Source organism: Lycorma delicatula, chromosome 12, assembly GCF_047948215.1.
Source record: "Lycorma delicatula isolate Av1 chromosome 12, ASM4794821v1, whole genome shotgun sequence".
Lineage (NCBI taxonomy): Eukaryota > Metazoa > Arthropoda > Insecta > Hemiptera > Fulgoridae > Lycorma > Lycorma delicatula.
In genome coordinates this window covers 35,839,033-35,861,335 of record NC_134466.1, presented here as the reverse complement: position 1 = coordinate 35,861,335, position 22,303 = coordinate 35,839,033, and the positions used below count along the sequence as shown (strand labels likewise).

At 28.8% G+C, this 22,303-nt stretch overlaps 1 protein-coding gene across 2 annotated transcripts in view; it reads left to right on the top strand.

Moving 5' to 3' along the window:
• The window catches only part of LOC142333006 (odorant receptor coreceptor-like), a 28,075-nt gene extending 16,016 nt beyond the window's left edge, over window positions 1-12,059 (top strand). Inside the window, exons 5-7 of one of the 2 annotated variants that reach the window (XM_075379772.1) lie at window positions 1,368-1,469; window positions 7,315-7,470; window positions 11,953-12,059. In XM_075379772.1, coding sequence (XP_075235887.1) covers window positions 1,368-1,469; window positions 7,315-7,470; window positions 11,953-12,021 — 327 coding nt within the window. In that variant the 3' untranslated portion in view covers window positions 12,022-12,059. The remainder of the gene's footprint in view (window positions 1-1,367; window positions 1,470-7,314; window positions 7,471-11,952) is intronic. The other variant, XM_075379774.1, reaches the window with a different exon arrangement.
• The last annotated feature ends 10,244 nt before the right edge of the window (window positions 12,060-22,303 follow it).

Genomic DNA, 22,303 nt, shown 5'->3' with positions numbered 1-22,303 from the left:
TTCAAAGAATTTGAAGTTTAATTTTATCTGCACATGATAGTTGTGCTGTGTTCTTGTTTACAACATGAAGCAGCACGCGCATTCCTTCTCTCTCATTCACACTCATCGAGACTGAAAGTAATTAGTTCAAATAATGGCAACTGGTACTTGCGGCTATTTATTTACAGGCAACCACGTGTTTTTGTGTACAGAAAAAATTTAACTTCAATTTAGGATATAAAGTTTTTGAAAAACATGATGAGTGTATATAATTAACAATAACGTACCTGTTTACACCTGGCAACTTGGAGGTTGTGGTTGACTGAGAGCTGGCAACCAATTTTATTTTACATTCTTCACATCATTTTCTTTCAAGTGATGTTTAATTCACTTAAAAAATATAGTTGCATTTGGCTAAAATTAATTAATTACAATATATTTAATTAAAGGTAATTGCGGCTAATTTTTGTTAGGCAACCCGGCAATAATGTATTAAACTATCATTAATCATTCATTTAAATCAAGTTTCATTAAAAAAAACAGATACCTGCAGAAATCAGCGGCCGGATCAGACTATAACTTATGCATGCATGCTGTAGACCTATATTTAATACATAACAGTTAAATGATGTCATTTCATGTCAAGCCAGACATGTATAGACATATTGAAGAGTCAAGTAATAGTAATTCAACGTGATGAAGTTTTCTTCAGTATTAGTTCACATTTTGGTATGACTTGCTGTGTTCTTTAGTTGTGGTAGTTGTTTTTTCAAAGATGTCATTACTAGTTTTCTTGGAAATATAAAAGTTGAAAACCAGGATCAGCTTGTAAGTGAACTACAAAAATCTAGGCTGCGGAATGTCATTGAAAATCCATTTTTTACATTTTTCCATAAAAATATAAAAAATATTTTACATTTTTCAAATTCATTTTTTTAGTTGGTTGATGTCAGTTGATGTTAGTTCACTGAACACAAGGAAAATAAAAAAAAAGAAATTAAGATAAATGTAAATATCTGGAAAATAATGGTTGGAATTTTAATTGTACTGGTAATTATTGTTATTATCTTTGTATTTTATAATTTAAGAATTTTATCAATATGTTAAAGGGTCATATCTAAAAGTCTGAGGCTGATGAAGAAAAACTGATTTCATTTTAAAATTCAGCATAAGAAATACATTCTAATTCACTTCCTTTTATCTCGGTCCAAATTATTATTATTTTTTTTGTTAATATGTGTAAATTACAATAATTCTTAAAGTAAAGTTAGGAATCATTTTGTATTGCGTGCGTGCACGCAAGTGCATGTAATTTATGCATAATGTTTGATTTTAGAAAACTAAATTCCATAATTTTCTTTCATTCTTTTTTAATATTCTTTGTTTAGAAAAGCAGCTTAATATCAAAGTTAACAGAAGTACCTTACTGTGCTTTTTTGTTTTATTTAATATATTTATTCGATGTCAGAGGTGAACGCATGACAACAGAGGTATGTATGGGTATTAAAATCAATGTTTAATTAATTCGCATAAATTTCTTATTTTTCGGAAGTGTATTACAACAGTAATTGTACAAACTTGGTTTTTTGAAAATCTGTCCAGGATTTTTAGGAGTTATGAACATTTAAATAACTTAATAGAATCAAAGACTATTTGACCTAATTTCATAAAATAATATTGATCTTTATACTTTTTGGTAGAAAGTTAAAATGAGGAGCTTGTTTTCAATCAACATATCCACAAATTGTCATTTCTGTGTTTTCATCTATCAACTACTCTTACTAAACCTAGTAAAGGTTTTTTTTTATAGCAAAACTTAATAATAAATCCATTAAAAAATAACAGATAAAAAATCATTTTTATCAGAAGAAAACATATCCATTCCATTATGTTTTGTAAGTTATTTTTTTATCAAATGTCAACATATTTGTAATCAAGAAGTTTGTTAGAAATTCGCCGGTAAGAGTCTATAAAACTGGATGGTACAGCAAAGTCAACGAACTGTGTTTACTATTCTAAACATTACCTAACATAAAAGTAAAAGGAAAATGTGAAAAAAATAAAAAAAATAAGCACGAAAACATTATATTTATGTTCAATTAGATATGTAATAAAGAATACTTTCAAAAAATACCTTGAATTTTATTAGACAATGTTTTTTCTTCCATTTGAACTGCAGGACTTGAATATGTCACTTTTTCCTCAGAAAGATGGGTTTACGAATTGTGCTACTAGGTAGCAGTATTTAATAGTACTAGGTAGCATACAAAAACTTGATAATGTACATGAAATAATAAAATTTAAAAGAAAATATACTACAGCTTGTTTTAATAGTAAATGCTCTTTCATTAAAAGGAAAGTACTGAAAATGAAACAATTTTTTTAATTCCCATCACTTCATTAAAAAAAAAAATAAAAGTATTAGTTTACAAGAGATTATAGCTGCTAAAAAAAACAAAAAAAAACATGAACAGTAGAAAAGTATTGCAAATGAAGCAACAAAGATTTTGTCACATAAAACAGAAATAAATTCGATTGATAAAATTTTTATTCTACAGTTAGAACTATTTGAACTAATTGGTAGCGGAAATAAAAAAAAGTTCAGTTAATAATAATATAAAAAATGTGTCCACAGATGCGATAAAATTCGAGGGTTACACTTATACTAGAAGGTCATTATACTAGATTTATTAAAAAAAAGGAATATAGGGTATGAAGTGAATGATATGATTATCAACAAAAAAAAACTGGCCAACAAATTCAAAAAATGTATATTTGTTTGTTCTAGAATGGCAATAAATTTTAATAATAAATCCATAAGATAACAATCAGTAATTCATAAAAAATAAAAGAATAATCTAACAAAACACTGTAATATTAAAAAAAAATTACAGTGAAATTGTAAACCATATTGTAAGAGTCTTGCAGATATCATTTCTTCTGTTCAAAAAACAAACATTTTTTATTATAAATAACTGTTTTTTAACAAAATGATTCTGATATAATAAAAGGTAAGACGCTTCATTTCTGTTATCAAAATCTGTTATCAATTTAGAAATTTCTTTAAAAAACATATGTGTTAAATATCTATGTAATAGACAATAGATATACAATAATAGATAACAATGTTTAAGCGTTCCATATAATAAACAAAAAATAGAAAAATTTTATATAAAACTCTTACCGGCTTGATTTCATTTATATGTAATACGTATCACATTTACAAAAATAATACAATTGTTGTGATAATTTGTTGTTTAAAAAAAATTAGTTTGAACCAAACTTCATCTCCTTTTTTAACTAATTTTTTTTAATTTATTTTATTAACTTTTTTTTAAATTTAAATATATTGATTTATCAACGCACATTAACTCGTGGCTGTAAAAAAAAAATCTGGTGTGTTGACAGATTCCTTGTATGCCTATTAAATTACATATACAGATTTTTTGCTGTACTTCATTTAAACTTATTTCATTTGAAAGTGAGATACGATCCTTGAATTCTTTAATAAAGTGGACAGTTTTCAAGAAAATATTAAGCTAATTATATTAAGTTAAGTAAGAAAATATTACTTATTAACATCAAATATTTATACAATTATTAATTGAACAACCTTTTCTAAAATATTAGGATAGATTAAAGATCCCTTTAGTACTCTTTAAGTAAATGTGTCATATCTATTTAATACTATGTTTTTATTTTTAAATTATTGTTGTAACCATCAACAAAATGAAAACAAAAACAAATAATTAGATGTTCCACCAAATCTGATGTGGACACCATATGACTTATTTGTACGCTTAGTAAATTACATATACACATATTTTTAAAATGAAAAATACATAAAATTTTATTTCATTAATAACTTCTGATATTTTTTCATAATTGTTTTATTTATTTTTATTGAATAATTTTACAATCACGGGTTAATAATTATTAATAAATCCCTATATTTAATTTGATAAACAGAGACAAGATCTGATTTGAACCAATGTGCCTTTTCCTTATAAGATCCAAATATTTCATTAATTAAAATTTAATTTGGCTATAACTCTGGAACCAGTGAAAATAAGTACTACTTATGATACATCGTTGATAAGCTGTCAATGAGGGCTTATTACTGCAAGTAAGAAAAAGTCCAAATCCAATCTTTTTTTAGATTTTGTACTTTTGAACATTTTTGGTTCAGTCGATTGCAATCAAAAGGGAAGATGCACAACTAGATGTTACAACAGTTCTAAATCCAACACCCTATGGCTAATCATTTCTGATTTATGGGAGATACATACGTTCGTACGTATGTATGTGTGTACTGACGACATGCCGAAACTGGTCAAAATGGCTATTTCTGCTGAAATCTGAAAACTGAAATTTTTCGCGATCACAATACTTGCTTTACTTCAACAAGAAAGTAAAAATTAGAAGTTGTTATTTGTGAAATAAAATTTTATGTACTTTTAAAAATGTGTACATGTAATTTAATAGGCACTATTATACCATCACCATCATACTATTACATATGTGTATATGTAATAAATTTGGTGAAACATCTGATTTTATAGTTTTAGAAACATCTGAAACTTTTGGATTTTCTAGTTTAATTTCTGTTTAACTTTATTTAATTATTCTGGAATTTCTGTTTAATTTTATCTACATAATAAAGTTAACTGCATAGTGACTGAAAAATATATCTTTACAAGAACTACATATACACTAAGGCATAATGCCTGATCTTTAAAAAACTATAAATATAAAAACTGTGTGATCTTAACCATACAATCCTCAAGAACACGTTGCGCTCGTGTAATCATGAAGGTAAAACGTTTCAATGTTATTTGATAAAGAATGAAGATCTTAAGCAAAATCATTTATTGTTTTATTCTGCAGAGGGAAAAGTGAATCAGGATAAAGCTTCACTTAGATTTATATCTGCTATCGAAATGAAAACGTTCTAAAGTCTGAACAAAACCTAAAAGTGTCAGTCTTACCGGCCGGAAGAGGTTCTCTTGAAATTGAGTCAGCTTTAATTCATCATCTATGTTCTGTGAATATAAAGGGAAATATCAGTAAAATCATTTTGTTCTGAGATGAATGTGCAGGACACATCAAATAATCCATAATTCCAAACATGTTGGAATTAAAACGCAAGAAGAGTATTCAGCATATTACAGAGAAGTGGGGACAGTTAAAGAGTTTGGCAAAGACTGGTTACAATGCAATACATTTACAATGCACTTGGCTGTTTACTCAAAAATCAAAGGTATTAGTGATGTTAAAAGTCTTATAATGAAACATAAATCAAGGAATGGAAATATTTTCACCAAAGTACAACACTTCACCAACTACAAATTTTCTTCATCAGTTTAATTAGAAAATGCCAGGAATACAACAAAAAAAAAAACAAAACAGAAGGTTCTGTATTATTAAAAGAACAGCCACTTTCATTATCATCAGAGAAAAAAAAAGAGATGTCATAAATTTACTGGAAAAACATTTTGGAAGTCAATGAGAAAGTATTCTGGAGTTGACATATTACAAAATACTTTTCATAACAATGATGGGCAGATGCAAAAAAATTATCCTGGGACAAGTGATATTTGGTATTGTCTCGTGGAACACTGTGCTTGTATTTAATAATTTTCTTCTAAACTATACTATGATTATCGGTCTTGATACTTTGAAGAAAATTTTTATGAAAAAGTATGTGACAGTCTTACTGTTTAATAATTTAATGGTGTCCATAAAGACAGTCAGTGTTGATTTTATTATACAAGAATAAAATTATGGATGTATGCTAATTCATTATTCTTTTAACTATTAAAATAAATAGCATGTACAAAATTAATACTCTTTTGTTTTGCTTTCTGAAGTGAACATGTACAACTTTTTTCATCAAAACTGAACAACTCCATTTGTTTTCTATTGAAAAGTTTGAAACTAATACTTTTTTAAATGAGATCAAGGTTGGAAATAGTTGCTAAAAACTTTTATCTTAAATCTTAAGATAAATATAAATTAAAAATACCCTCACAGCTCTGACGTATACGTTTTTTGCATCTTCTGAAAAATTATGTGTAGCAGATATGTTCACTTTTGAAAACAAGCTCCTCAAATATTATTAATATAAAATTAAAGTAAAATTACAAAAATTTGTTAAAATAATGAAGATCCATATACAACAAAATCTTAATTTTCATTAAAATGTACCGAAATATTTTTCAGATCTGTGAATGAATAAATTAAAAAATCGATTAGTACTTTTGAAACCTAATCAGTCAGCACTGATCTAGATAAGCCAATCATAAAATATATTACAATTTTCTTTCATAATTATAATTTACTTGATAAGCATTGCCAAGAAATATTAACTTTCTAGTATCTCAACAGACTACTTCCAGCTATTTTCATTCAGAATAATATTCTCTTTTATTATTTATTATCTTTCATTCTCATAACTTCATTATATTATCTTTTTGACTTTATTCAGTTACTTCAATTTTTGTGAACTATACGCTGTTCTGCCATTATATTTTACAAAGAAAAATTGTGCACAGTAGCAGTAAATATTAGTATATAATAATTTTATGAATGTAAAATTTATATTTAACAAAAAAAGTAATCTACAAAACCACTACGTAATCAACAGCAGTCAAATGTCATCATGATGTCGTTAAATTCTGAATTCCCTATTGCCAATTTCATGCTTGTCATCCGTGAAAGAAATTGTAAATGATGTTTTTTTTTTTAATAATCAATTACCTACTTCTGCTTTATTTATTCATCTTCTACTGTTATTACCAGCTATCCTATACATGATACACTATCACAAACTGAGAAAATCTAAAATTGGCTCAAAGCTGAAAAGCACTGTATGCACAAGCCACAACTGTATGTTATTATTTTGTAGCTGTCAGTTTTTAATTATTTCAGTGCAATTATTTATTTTGTGTACTATGGATATATATATATATATATATATATATATATATATATATATATATATATATACAGAGTGTATGTACTTTCTATAATAAACAGAATGAAGGATATATAAAATTCAGATATGTTTTACTGGTTCTTTTAATGTAAAAATTCATAAATTTGTCCCTTAATTTGTGTCTTAAAAATTACAGTCTGGCTTAACTTTTACCAAAGGTGCAGAAACCAGATTGAAATCTTTCACCAGACACCACTTGCTAACGAAGCATTTGCGTTCTATATTTATATGAACTATCTTCTTTATTTTCACCAGTAGAATATGTTCTGAAAGTGTTACATTCTCTATGTTTATTGTTCATTAAAAAATAAAAAAATTTTTCTATTTTTTTTTTACAGTGGGAAAATTTAAGAAATGTTCTTTATGACTGCCAGTGGATAAATAAACCAACATGGTTTAAAAAAATGTTGTTGATCATGATGACTCAAAATAATAAAAAAATTGAAATTAAACCTTTTGGAATAACAGCTCTCAATCTGAATAATTTTGCTGTGGTAATAATTATTTTAATATATATTTAATACAAATTTCCATATAATATAATATTTATTTAAATGCTTCCATTTAAGAAGGATTTCATGTTAACTGTTTTTTAAATGTTCATAAAAAATTCCATAAATTAAGTGCAGCTTCATCCCTTCACTGTGCAATAAATTATATAGTAGTTGTAATCAATAAACTGCCACAGGCAGCTGCTCAATGTGAGGGTGACTCTGATCGAAGAGCAAGTATTAGTAGCTGACTATTGTATACAGAAAACTAAATATTTTCATAAAGTTAGAACATCTAAGAGAGATTTTGGCATTTATTTGTTAGGGAGCAGGGAAATAAACTCCTATAGGGTAACATTGGGCTCACTGAATGAGATATAAGTGTTAGGAATATTTTGTTGACAGCCCAGCATCTCCTATTACTGTCAGTGACTGATGGTTATAGAACTGCCTCTCATGAGCCAGTGAGGCAGTCCTTGTTATTATATGCGTTTAGCTTATTGATATCTTTGCCGCTGAGCACAAATTATGTTTTAGCCAAAAAGACAAAGCCAAAAAGACAGGCCAACTCACCTACAGATGCATGTGAGAATTAGAAAACTATGGAATCCGTTCTGGGCAGTTAAGGTGAAATGAATCCTCTAATGGTCGTTACAATTATGTTTTAGCCAAATTAATTATGTTTTAGCCAAAAAGACAGGCCAACTCACCTACAGATGCATGTGAGAATTAGAAAACTATGGAATCCGTTCTGGGCAGTTAAGGTGAAATGAATCCTCTAATGGTCGTTACACACGTGGTATTTTCCCGAATGTAATAGGTTTACAAGTCACTTGGTGGGTTTCCCCCAATCGGAATATTATTCAGTTTCTTTCTGGATGTATTGCTTTTAGAGATAGTTGGTTTGACTGTCTCTGGTCTATGTCTGGAAAGTAGGTCGATGACAATGTACATCATGTCCTGTATGTCTGCCAAAAATATGAAGCTGAATGTTCTAGAATAGTAAGAGATCATGCAAGAAATGGATTTGCAAGTCAATAGGAAAGTCCAAAGGGAGTGGAATATAGTAGTTGCTGATTTACTTAGGTTTTTGGTCCTGCAGAGGGTGACTAAAGGGGTTTGACACCTTCTGGGTTTGGCTACAATGGATAGAATAGCAACCCGGGTGGCTAGGAGGCTGCTGGGTTCATCAAGATAGGTGTTTTGGCGTCGAGCCCCAGTTAGTTGAGTTGTTCGCTTTCAGGATAGAGATAGACTGTGTTCGGAAATCTGTGATGGAGCAGTGATGTGTGGGAAAGAAAAAGCATTGGTCCAAAAGCGGACCAGATCAGAGAGAGTTAGTGTTTACTTCTTACTAGAATTTCATAATTGAATTTCTTATTTGTCCTTTATAAATTAAGAAATGGATTTGGGTATCTGAAACAAAATTGTTATTGTTATAATAATCACTTGTTTAAGAGGTATGGGAATAAAATTTAGTTGTTTCTAGTAGACTTAGATATAATTATTTGACGGTTAACTCTAGTTTGAAATTTAGTTATGGTTAGGCTTACCATATTTTTTGGTCCAACTCAGGACGTATTTTTGAAATTACTTAAAAGTCTTAACAGTTTACTGAAACATTAAACTTCATTTATTCTGTTGTGTATTTCATTAGATATGACTTTTTTCAGAAATGTTTTGTTTGTTTTTAATTACTTTATAAAATTCACAACAAGAAAGTTCTGAATTAATTTTAACATTTAGCAGATGTTTAATAGTAGATACTGAAGTACCCCATTTTTGCAGACCAATTGTTACCTGTAATTGAAAAAACTTTCAACTGGTGCAGATTTCCCAGGCAAAGAGATGTCTTTACCTCAACCATCTCATGTTCGTAAACTCAACCATCTTAGAAATATTGGAACATGAAATATCAGTCTTTTGAAACATCTTAAAAATTGTTTTCTACTTTTCTTCAATAGTACCTGGTATTTCTTTCAGAACTTGAACCACAATCTACCCTTTGGTTTTGAATTAACTGGTTTAACAATGTACGTTCATCAGATAGGTCATCAATATTTATAGAATTATAATTTCATTAACAACTTGTGCATTCTCTTCTAAATCAGATCAGGAAATTTCAGAGTGCCAACTTATTCACTGAAACTTACTTACTCTATCAAAACTGATTCTCCACAACTCTTAAGTACTGTATACTAGAATTATAAAAATTGTCTATGCTTAAGAAGAATTTTTGTTCACGAACATCATTATTTTCTTTTAGAGTGCATAGCAATTCTTTGACAGAAGATTGTATAAATTTGTGGGTTTTTCTTTCCTGAAGTTAAATTAATTCAGATTATGTCTGAAATGCTTCTGTTGCTGTGATAGAATTAGCTTCCAATTTCAGAACTACATTATTAAATAACTGTAGAGTACCATGTAAAATTTTCAAAAACAGTTCACTTTCTAGATTTTCCAAAAAAAAATAAAAATAATTTTGAGCATTTGTCACAAGGTAAGATGCATGATTTTAGGCCATCAAAAATTGAAAGAATTCTTTCTATTGCAGGTAACAAACTAAAGAAACCTTGAGCTACTGTGAGATAATACTTTTTTTGTAATCTGTTTCCACAAATTCACACAACTCTTTAAGTTTTGTTACTCTTACTGTATATATGTGAAAATATTTATAACAATAATTTCTATGTCCGGAGGTAGAGAATCACATATTGTTTGTACTGAATTGTGTACAATGTAGGCTGAACAACTAATTCATGAAATAGGTCTATCTAAATCACTTTGATTTTTTCTTTACACATTTTAATTTCCCTTTCTTTTCACACCACCAAAATTACTGTTAGTTTATCAGCAGTATAACAAACCAACTTTTCTTCAAGTTTGTATTTTTTCACATTCTGCAAAATACACTGAATCAAAATTTGAGGAGTTTCATGTTACACTTCATCAACATTTAAAAGTTAAACTTGAATTCCCTCCTCCAGACTGAAATATCTTACGACAATTGAAACAAGTTTACTTCATTTGTGTTTGAGCTATTGATCGTTACTGGTTATATAATTAATGTCTTCCAAAGAACGCAACACATTATCAAATATAAATAACGAAATAATGTTAAAAATAATTGCCTCGGTTTTGGTTCTAGCATATGAAATCTTGGGTCATATAACTTTTTAACCAGTTTAGATGTGCAGTCTGATGTTTTGAAACTAAGTTCATGTCTAGGAGTGTGATATGAAAATGTAGCTTCTTTAGCAGCACACTCCAGATCACTTATTGTTACTCCCATGTTTGGCTTTAAAAAAAATCTTTTGTTTGCTAAAGCGGTAGCATTAATAGCACTCTCTCCAATGTTTAGCTGTTTTTATGTGGTCTTCAATATCGCTCTTTCCTTTATGTGCAACAGAAAATTCTCTGGTATATAGTGCAATAAACATGTTCATTGTTACTGTTATTACACAGTTTCAAAAATTTATATTCCTGTAGCAGGTTAACATTAAACACACATTTTCTTTTGTCCATTGCTAAATGATCTAAATGATGAGACAAAAAACAAATAGAGATAGAATGATCAAAAATATGTAGACGAGTTACTTCACACAAGAAAACAACTTAAAACACATTGCCCCTGTTGTGTTGCCAAATGACTAATTAAAAAGTTGTGGCGAGACAGGTAGCCACGCCTCTGTCACAATGAACATCAGTGCTTGCTCCAAGGTCGGCTGAGAGATACAAGGCCGTAAGAGAACGTTTAAAAATGTGATGTCGAACATATAGGTCTAAAATTAAAAAAATCCACATCAATCATAAAATTCTCAAGCCCCAGATGTTTTTGCAACCCCGGACAGCACTAAAAAACCAGGACTGTCTGGGTAATCCTGGATGTATGGTGGTAAGCCTAATTACAGTAAAAGTTATTATTTTGTCCTTCAGTGTTACAGACACAGGGATCATGCTTCTGCAGAATGGTTAATCATTTAGTTGAGAAGGCTACAAAATAGAGTATATGAGCGAAATTTGGAGAAGCATAATATGAAAGTGAAAGTAAAGTTGAGTAAACTCATTGATGGAAATGTCTGCTGAGGCTTTTGCATCAGTCACATCCTGACAAAAGCCAAAATGACAATTCTAATGTATAATTAGATTTAGATTAGATTATATTTCATCTAAAAGATGATCTCAGGTAAAGGCCAACATGGCTATGAACGGAGGGGGTGGTGATCATCATTTTAAGGTGATGTCATCAGATCTGATCGAATGATTAGATCTGATTTTCAATTAGATAGTTTATTTGGTGAAGTATTCATTGGTACTGCATTACAGTTATTTTTAACTTTGAATTTGGCCTTGCTGAATTAAAATATCCTTTTTTTAATATTACTCTATTTCATATTTATATGGCATATAATATAAATATATAATTAGTTTAAATACAAGGAAATATAATTGTTATTCTACAATAATATTTTTTTTTTGTTTCAGTCTATAAATGCTGTATATACATATTTCAATGTATTAACTAGATTTGAAAGTAACCAAACAAATTTGTAGTATATATTTTAAATAAATTAAATTGTTTTTATTTATAATTACAGTTCTTAATTATTTATTCACAAAATTATAATTTGTGAGTTCATCCCATACATTAAATTTATGGAAACGACTACTGCTTCAATCCTATGCCTTAAATTAGGTAGATCAGTTGGTAGTGGAGGCATATACACAAGATCATGTATAAAACCTCAAAGAAAAAAATCACATGGGGTGAGGAAGAGTAACCTTGAAAGCCGCTGTAAACTACCTCTTTCATCAGATCTGATAAATTCTGTTACAAAGACTTAATAAAACTAGTAATTAGTAAAATTAGTTTATAAATATTGAGAGTGGAAAAAAATATTCTGAATTGTTTAAAATTTGAGCACCCAAGAATCAAGAGGGCTTTTTTATACTGATTAAGCTGATTATAAAATAAGATTAAGCATCACAATTCCCAAATTTTGAATATTTTTTTTTTATTTTTGAGGTTTTTTACTCTGGGGAAAATTTTGGAAAAATTTATTTATAAAGAAGTAATCTTTAACAAGAAAAATGATCTGGATTTCTGTCAGGATCAGAGATAATTTAGCTAATCTGATTATATTGCCCCTGAAAATTTGTTGCAGGATTACATGAATCTATTCAACAGGAATTAAACTGTATGTTGTATGTAGTATGTAATATCTGTAGATATTCCTATAAGGCTACAAATTTGATCCAATAACTTTTTTTTAATGTGTGATGGTTATGTAAATAAATATAAAATGGAAAAATATAATTAAATGTTTTAAAAAACTGAAAATGGTTTTTAGATATTTATCTGAAGAGTATTTGTAAGCCCCAGTCTAGTGAATATCTGATCTATAAAGAAAGATCTATAAATTGGTTTACATAGTCTTACATTTGAATTACACACACCAAAAATCAAGTTAATCGCTTCATTTGTGACCGAGAAATTCAAGAAAGAGTAAATTTTATTGTTACTCCATTTTAATCCTTTAAACTCATAATTTCAAAACTTCTTTCTTAGCATGCACTTATATCATAAGAAGAACATGTATATGAATTTTAATCAATTTATCTTCAGTAGTTTCTGCTGGGCGTTGATGAATCAGGACAAGTTGTTTTATAGTTACAGACATAAAAACAGTTTACTACCAAGAGTATAGAATTCAATAATGCTTCTTATCTTAGCTTATTGTTTTTTCATAATAGTGCAGTGCTTTTCAGGGTTTCCCTATTGTCAGTTAAACTTTTTCTTTTAAAATATCGCATATTAAATTGAAAACATTAAAATTATGAACATATAAAAATATGTAGTCATAAATATCTAAAATATATAAAATTAAAACAAAATTTGTTATGTGGTTAGCCATGTAGTACTGTACTGAAGTTATTTGAATTTATTTAAATTATATAAATGTGCTGCTATCTAAGGCAGTTTTGATAAGAACGTCATTATCAAATTCTCTCTGTAATTAATCAAATTAAACTTTTATATATAATATTTTTCTAAAATATTTAATTTTTTATTATTACCACATTCTTTTACAATTTTTACTATATGTAAATTTGTATCCGAATTGGTGATTGAATGTTTATTGAAGATTAATAAATGGTCTGTAAGATTGGAGAAACCTAACCTGTTAAGATCTAAAATGTTCTGCAAACCTTACCCTAAATGATGTATACTAGTTTTCCCCATATAAATTTTGTTATAATCATTGCATGTTATTTTGTAGATACCACTCAAATTATTAGGATCATTTGCATCATTATGAATTTTTGTTTTATTATGTGGTCTGTAAGCTATTTTATATTTTTTTATTATAGTAAATGTTAAAGTTTTCAATAATTTTGTTGTATAGGAATATTGAATAAATATTTTCATCAACACTTTTATTATTTATAGGTATCAGCATTGTTTCATTAATAGATTTTAATTTCTGTTTTTTGTAAATGTTATCAATTAATGCTGTGTTATATCCATTTTTTACTGCAATACGTTTTATAATATCTATTTCTGAATCTAGTTTTTTATTATTATATATGTAATCTATTTGCTAATTAATTCGTGCTCATTTTTTGTAATATACTTACTAGGTAAATTGATTTTAGATCTGATTATTTTATCTATTATTTTAGTAATAAAGTAACAAGGAGTGGATTTTTGAAATTAATTAATTTCTGTATTGGCTTATCTTTTTTATGTATTTTAAGAGAACAGTAAGTTTGGGAGCAAATCGTTTAAATGAATATAATCTAGTATGATACCTCATATTATTATTATAATTAAAAAATGATTTGTAATTGTTATTAGACTTTTTATAATTTTTTAGAAATTTACTAATTGGGTCTTTTACTTTCGTAAAATTATATTCACTTCAATAGTTTTTTATTAAAATATTATATTCATCATCTAGCATAATAACCGGTGTTTATTTTGTCTGATTTAAGTACAATACAATTATTTTTGTTTAATTTTTCTTTTAAAATATATACTACTTTATAGTTCAAAAGTGGTTTCCTATTTATAAGTACATTAAAGCTTGATGGTAAACTGTTTTTATACTTTTGTCTTGTGGAAATTTTGTTTTGTGGCAATTATTTTTATACGGATTTGAATACTAGATCATGGATGCCAGTGTTCTTTGGTGGTTGTATATAAGATTGCACTTCACTTATACATATCATCCTTATTCATCCTCTGAAGTAACATCTGATAAAGAGGGTAAACTGTGAACAGAAATGTAAACATTTAGGATTCTATACTAGCAACTCTCACCTTACGACAAATAGGCACCGACAAATCATGTATACATCTGTGGAAATGTTACCAATATTTTGGGGAAATGATTTTCTTCAGTTTCTAGTACTTTTATATAATAATTAAATTCACTTAAGTATTTAATTTACAATAGTAAACTTATATCGAAGACATATTGCGTTCCATATCTATGATGATTTGTAGTAAATGTTTTAAATTACTGGTTTGAGATTCACCAGAATTAATTTAAAACATTATGACAAATAACGTTTCAAAGTTTGAAACAATCCCATTATGAGTTTCTTGAGTTATAATCAGCTAAAATAATATCTTTGGAAACAAGAGTTCTATAATATTGAATAAACAGATGATAAACGTTATTTGGAAGGTGTTTCAAGGTCATCTGATTATAAAGGCAAATTATTTTAACTGTGTGTTGGATATCTGGTTTATAAAATTATTAAATATTTTTAATGTGTCAAATATAAAGGAACTTAATTGATTAAATTTTTATTTAAAATTTATAAAAGTTTGATAATCATTTTTAAAAATATTATTCTACTGTAATCGGATTGTGGAGTTTTAAAGTTCAGTTTATATATTATTGCAGATAAAAAAGTTATTTGCTGTAAAAATAAAAATAAATTTTCTTAATTTAAAGAACTATTAAATTTGTACAAAAAAAGTAATTTTAACACATTGCATTATTTTCTTTTTCTTTTGGTAAAATGTAAATAATAAGGAAGTTATGTAATACTAGCTGACCTGTCTAGCCAGAACCTGAACCCTTTGGTCTTAGGTCAGCCCAGGTGAATCCCAGAGCCAATGCAGGGGCTTCTGGGATCATGGGGCCCAATTGTAGCAGAGCTTGTTTCAGTCGCCATTGCTATCTACCCAGAAGGTTCCACCCTCTTCCTTTTTTGCTGTTTAGCCTCCAGGGATTACCATCAGGTATTACTTAAGTGGATAAGTATGAGTGTAAGTGAAGTGTAATCTTGTACAGTCTCAGATTGATCATTTCTGAGATGTGTGCTTAATTGAAACCCAACCACCAAAGAAGACCAGTATCCACAATCTAATATTCAAATTCGTGTAAAAATAATTGCCTTTATTAGGACTTGAACACTGGAACTCTTGACTTCCAAATCAGCTGATTTTTGAAGATGCGTTCACCATTAGACCAACCCGGTGGGTTAGGTCTGTACCCCCCTAGACCCCCGCATTATACATTATCCTTGATAAATAGTAATTAGAATATTCAGGCTTTATAGAAACCTGAAAAAGAAACTAAATTACAAAAAATAGAAAAATAGTAACTATGGTAACTAAATATTCAACTTATTTCTTTGCCGTGGTGGCAGAAATATAATAATGAAGTAAAAGGATTAATCTATTTTTTCCTTAATGAATATCTTTAATTCACATATCACCCTCCTTGGGGATGAAGAAATAATGACTATTTTTAATATCTTAAACTTCAAGGAAGCTAGGGCCTCAGTCAGTGGCTTAAAACCTTCCCTGAGATAACATGAATTTATCCTGAAAATTTGAAACTAATTAGTCGGTTGGATCTCGCATTATGTGATAACAAACAAACAGACAAATTTTATGCATGTATATATATATATATATATATATATATATATGGTTATTTATTTATGTATATATATATATATATATATATATATATATATATACACACATATATATATATACATATATACATTTTCAAATGGTCATGATCTGTTAGATTGAGAGTGTACCTGGTACATGCAAAAGTTAGCCTTCAATGTACTAATAAATATCCCGTTTCAATTTGAAAATTGGATGATTGCAGAGATATAGGAGCACCCCATTGCACCTTGCAAATCAGGGCCAAACTATTTGTTGATGATAATGATGATTAGTCTAGCCTCCCATGAGGTGCTCATATAACTCACCACTCTAGCCCCACATGTTCTCCCTACGGGAAGCCTATTATTGTTAAACAGAAATTTGTTAAATCTGTTTAATAATGTTTTATTTAATGTAAATTTAATTATATTATTTTTGTAATATTCATTTGATTAGAATCATTCAGTTCAAACCCATCTCACACAGTGATAGAGACTCACATTTAACAGTTCATTAAGTCAACTCATTAAAGTTTATGCTTCAACTGGCAAATCTCCACTACTACATTTTATATATATATATATATTTTTTTTTTTTTTTTTTAACATGGGTAAATATTTGACTGTGCTTGATCAAGTAGGTCTTTGTTTATCTTTAACAAATAAAAACCCTCTTTCTCTTTATACAATAATATAGATATAAATTTATTGACTAAAATAATTTTTATTTATCAGTCATATATATGAGTATAACATAGCGAATAATAGCATAATGTAACTTAAATTAATTCTTTCTCTTCTAAGTATGATTGATTGAAAAATATATATATATATGTGTACAAGGGCTGTCCAGAAAGTAACTTTCATTTTGAAATAAAAAAATAAATTCTATTATATACATTTGAAAGGTACAATAATAAACTATTTTTCTACATAGTCGCCATTTGAATTGAGGAACTTATCATATTGATGCCCAAGCTTTTCAATACCCTCTCTGTAGAAATTTGCCGCCTTAGATTTTGGCATCCATCTTGCACAAAAGTTGTGATAACCAAGCTTCCACAATACAGTTTCATGCAGTAAACTTTGTGAAATTTGGGGGAAATGAAGTAAGAGTTCTGTAATCGTAATACGGCGATTTTCATGAATTTTATCGTTGATTTTCTTCATCAGTCACAAGGCTAGGCCGACCACTACGATCGGCCTTTATGAACATTGGTGCGGCCATTTTAATCTGAATATATCACTGCCTCCTCACTCCACCTTCACTCATTATTCCATCTCCGTACACCTCACAAAGTTGCTGATGAATTTCAATTGGTTTGAGGTTTTTGCCAGTAAAAACGTAATTACTGAACGCACCTCCCAACTCGCCGGATTTTCTGTTGAAGCGCACATTTCAATAATTCACAACGAAGAAAGTAGAAAAATCACAGTTTTTATGCTACAACAGTTGATGCATACTGAGTGTAGAAACATTTTGATACCAAGTTAGCGATTCTATCCCAACCCATCTTCACGCTTGGCACAAATATAAGTTACTTTCTGAACTGCTCTCGTGTATATATATATATATATTTGTATTTTTCTTATCTAACAAAATAGGATTGTCATAATTTGAAGAAAAATAAATGTAGTAAAATTCTCATTATTTGCCATGCTAAATATTTTTCTTAAAAGAATTTTTGTACAAATGTAAACATTTTGTAGGTTAATATAATCGGTTTGTAGGTTTACAAAAAAAGTAAAACTTCATATGTTTTTTTGGTGTGTGCAATAACCAAGTTTTATATTTTAATAAAACAACTTCAAAGAAAGTTACATTTCAATGTGTTTTCCTAACAAATTTCACCTCACCATTATCTTGGAAGGAATTTTAAAAATCATTATTTCCTACTCAGTTGTCACTTTTAAATATTCTTTTTCTAACTGATTTTAATGAAAAAAAAATTGACTTTTAAAATAAAAAAGGGAAGAAGGTTCTCCGTTCAACCACCTTCAGTTTTCTTTAATGTATGCACAAACTTTGTTGTTCACTAAACAGACAAATTGGGATAATTTTTTTTCCAAAGTAAGTTTCTCTGGCTCAATAAATTGATCCTTCTATTACTTTAATAAATTATACTTAAATGTATTACAATCAATTTTTATCATCTAAAATACACTTTCTTTTTCATTATATACTCTTTTTTTTTAAGAAAGCTAGAAATTACGGCTATGATAACATTTTCCTGATAAGTAACACTTTAATAATATTTTTGAATGGTATTAGATCAGAAGAAAACCAAATTAAATGGTCTATTCAATTGCCTAAAAGAGTATATACACACCTTTTCAGTAATTCTTGAATAACACTGGGGAACAAAAAATAATTTTTTTGTCTCAGGAAGAAAAATGTGTTTCTGGTAGTATTTTTTCTTCTAAATTCAAATATATTGGTTTTTCGCTATCAGACAAGGTTTCTGATAGACAGGCATTTATAATTTAAAACATTTTAATACTTTCTGCATTTTTAATTATACATTCAAACATTTAACATCTAGAAAGTAAGAAATAACAGATTTTCTGCTATATTTCGCTTGTGGAGCATCCCTCTTGATGGATCAATAATAATCGGCTAGCATATTAGGATTCCATTTGCTCTGATACCTCTTTTCCATAGCTGAAATCTCCTGATGAAAGTGTTCCGCCTGCTCAACGCTCAGTGCATCAAGATTTTGTGGGAAGAAATCTAGTTGCAAATGCAGGAAGTGTACTTTTAAGGACATCTTACAATCCAGATTTTTATAAGATCGTTGACAATATCACAGTAATTTTCCGCCTTTTGATTTCCCAAAAAACTGTGAGTAAAATTTTTGGATGCTTGCCAAGCTACTTCTCCTGTGGATTCAATAGTTCCTCTAGTTGACTTTCATCATGCATTAGTGATCGTATTCGTGGACTCATAAATATTCCTTCTTTAATTTTTGCATAACTAATTTTAGAAACTTCGGTTTTAAGTACATGAAACCAGGAGTGTTGTCCATGGCCTTGAAATTCTTCATTACTCCTAGTTTGATATGTAACGGAGGTAGATACATATTTTTAGGATTAATACGATGGGTCATGTTTCACATTTTTCTGTTCAGGAATGAGTGATTTGTGTTTAGGCCATTCTTTTTCTAATGAAATGGTTTTTTCTGTCTCTACTATCATATTCACACAAAAAACAACAATACTTTGTGTAACCAAGCTGCAGATCAAGAATAAGTGCAATTACCTTAAAATCGCTACAAATATTCCATTCAAACACTGCATAGCTTTTTCTATTCATGAAGCTTTTCCAACATAACTTTAATTTTTTATATGTTTCATACTAGCAGAATGAGCCCAGGTACTTATGGGAATTTATTGCTATTATGCAGATGCACAGCTTTTAAACTAACTTTAGAGGAATCAATGAACAAGCGCCATTCTGTTAGGTTATGTTCATTATGAAGTGTCTCCTGTCATTACAAAAACACTAAACCACTTTTTTCAGAAAAATAGTCTTTATATTCAAAATGACGATTACGCCAAGTTCATATCTTTGTATTCTTTTGAAGAAGATTCCATTCTTTTGCCAAGAAGCAAGCATTTCTAACTTTTTTAGATAACTTTAAATCTTATATGAGATCATTAAGATTTTTTTGAGTCAATAAATGAGGCTCAGATGAACTGCTTTGTTCAAATGTTGTATTATCAGAATCTGTTTCTTTTTCTTCCTTACTTCCATCAGACTCTGAGCTCTTTTCATCTAATGTCACATGTTCTGGAGGTTTTGGTATGTGAAATTCTTTGCAGTGTGGAACTATTCTCATTGCAGATTGCAAGTCAGGGTACACCATTGTATGTTTTGATGTAATCCCTTTAATGTTTGTTAAGCAGAAATAACAGTCAGAAGAGTGACTTTGGGTTCCCTCCAAATCTTAGGGATAGCAAATGGCATGTGATGTGTGCCATTTTTTCATGCAGTGAGAAGCTTAGAACACTATAAACAACAGATATGTGGGTCCTATGTCCTTGTTTCATCCCTGTCTTTACACCCAAAATAAAGTTCATAACACTTTTTTACTAATGGAGTAAGGTTTCGCCTTTGGAATTTGAGCGTCACTTCACCAGATACATAACAAAAATTGTTAGGATGATTTAAACAAACTCTAGGAATTTTGTAACTAACGACTAATTAAAAGAAATAAGGTTGTAAATATGTAATACACAATAATTCAGACACACAAAGCACTCACAATGATATGTTTATTGGTTCACTACTATCCCACAATTGACATTCTAATGAATGTACTACACTAGATCACGTTTGTACATGTTTATACATGTCTGAACCTGCACAACAGTAGCAACTCTACCCTTTGAGGTAGCTCATTTGGTTCCATTATATATACAGTGTTCTAGGAGCTTCTACTTGACAATCCATTTATTCATAAAAAAACTTTATATTAAGATCAGTACATGCAAACATGCTTACCATTTTTAAAAAAAATTTGCCCCAAACAAATGGACGAAAAAACATTTTAAAATATTTAAAAAATTAAGATAACAAATCTCTGTGGGTGATTGAGAAATTCCGATTATGTATTAAACAGGATAAAAAAACTGCATTAAGTACACCTACTGATACTTGTGAAGATGTATTTTAATAAAAATAATTCTTTTCTCATGTTAATTAAATTATTTTCAGAATCAATATCTGTTATTTATCTAATATGTAGGATGTCCAATGAAGAAACTTTCAGGACAGGTTGTAAAAGTAATGAAAACGTTCATATAACATAGGTTTGGAAACGCTTTGTACTCCAGTTACAGCTGGATCGTTTAAAATAAAATTAAACATTTTTTTTTCAGAAATAATACAATAATTAATTATTTTTTTAAATCACGCTACTTAAAAAATAAAATTTTTTGGGGGTTTTTTTTAATTGTCATCCCGTTCAACGTACATGTAACAATTTACTTAAATAATTTTTATTACGTCTTTTGAATTTGTGATTTATTTTGTGGTTACTTTATATATTTAATATTTTCATGTGCTTACTTAAATATTATTTTATGAAGTGTTTGTACTTTTGTGTAGTATTTTGTGATGTGTTTTTTGTGCTTTAACCACGGTTCTCTTTGATCCACCGAGGACAACTCTTTTTCAGGATAACAATCCAGTACTCCTGATGTGATGTATTAAATGTTTTATTTTGTATATATCAGAAAAAATTATTTATTAAATTTACTGAGATACAGAAATCGGACGGTAAAATTAGTTAAAAAATTTTATACCTCAAATATTTTTTTTGTTTTTTCCCTTAATTCCGAGTTCAGTGATCGATTTACAATGTTGACATATTTCATCACCATTACGTTTAAAAATTACGCGAATGTAATATAATTACCACTACAGTATAATTTCTATAATTTTGTTTACAATCAAATAGGTAGGGAAATATAATCATAGTTTGGTAACTCTAAACATTTTTTCTTAGCCTCCGGAACCACCTAAGGTATTACTTCAGAGGATGAAATGTATGAATGTAAATGAAGTGTAGTCTTGTACAGTCTCAGGTCGACCATTCTTCAGGTGTGTAGTTAATTGAAACCCTACCACCAAAGAACACCGGTATCTACGATTTAGTATTCAAATCTGTATAAAAGTAACTACTTTAACTAGAATTTGAACTTTAGAACTCTTGACTTCGAAATCAGCTGATTTGTTATGACGACTTCACCACTAGACCAACCCGGTGAGTTTGTTGTCAATGCCTTCGATTTGTTGTTGAATGTTAGCCTTCAGTTCATCGATAATGATTTTACTCTATCCTTCAAATAAACAAATCTGAGAAAGCAGTGGCCACTACTTCTGACGGTTCTTTCTTCTAAAAGAATGCTTGAT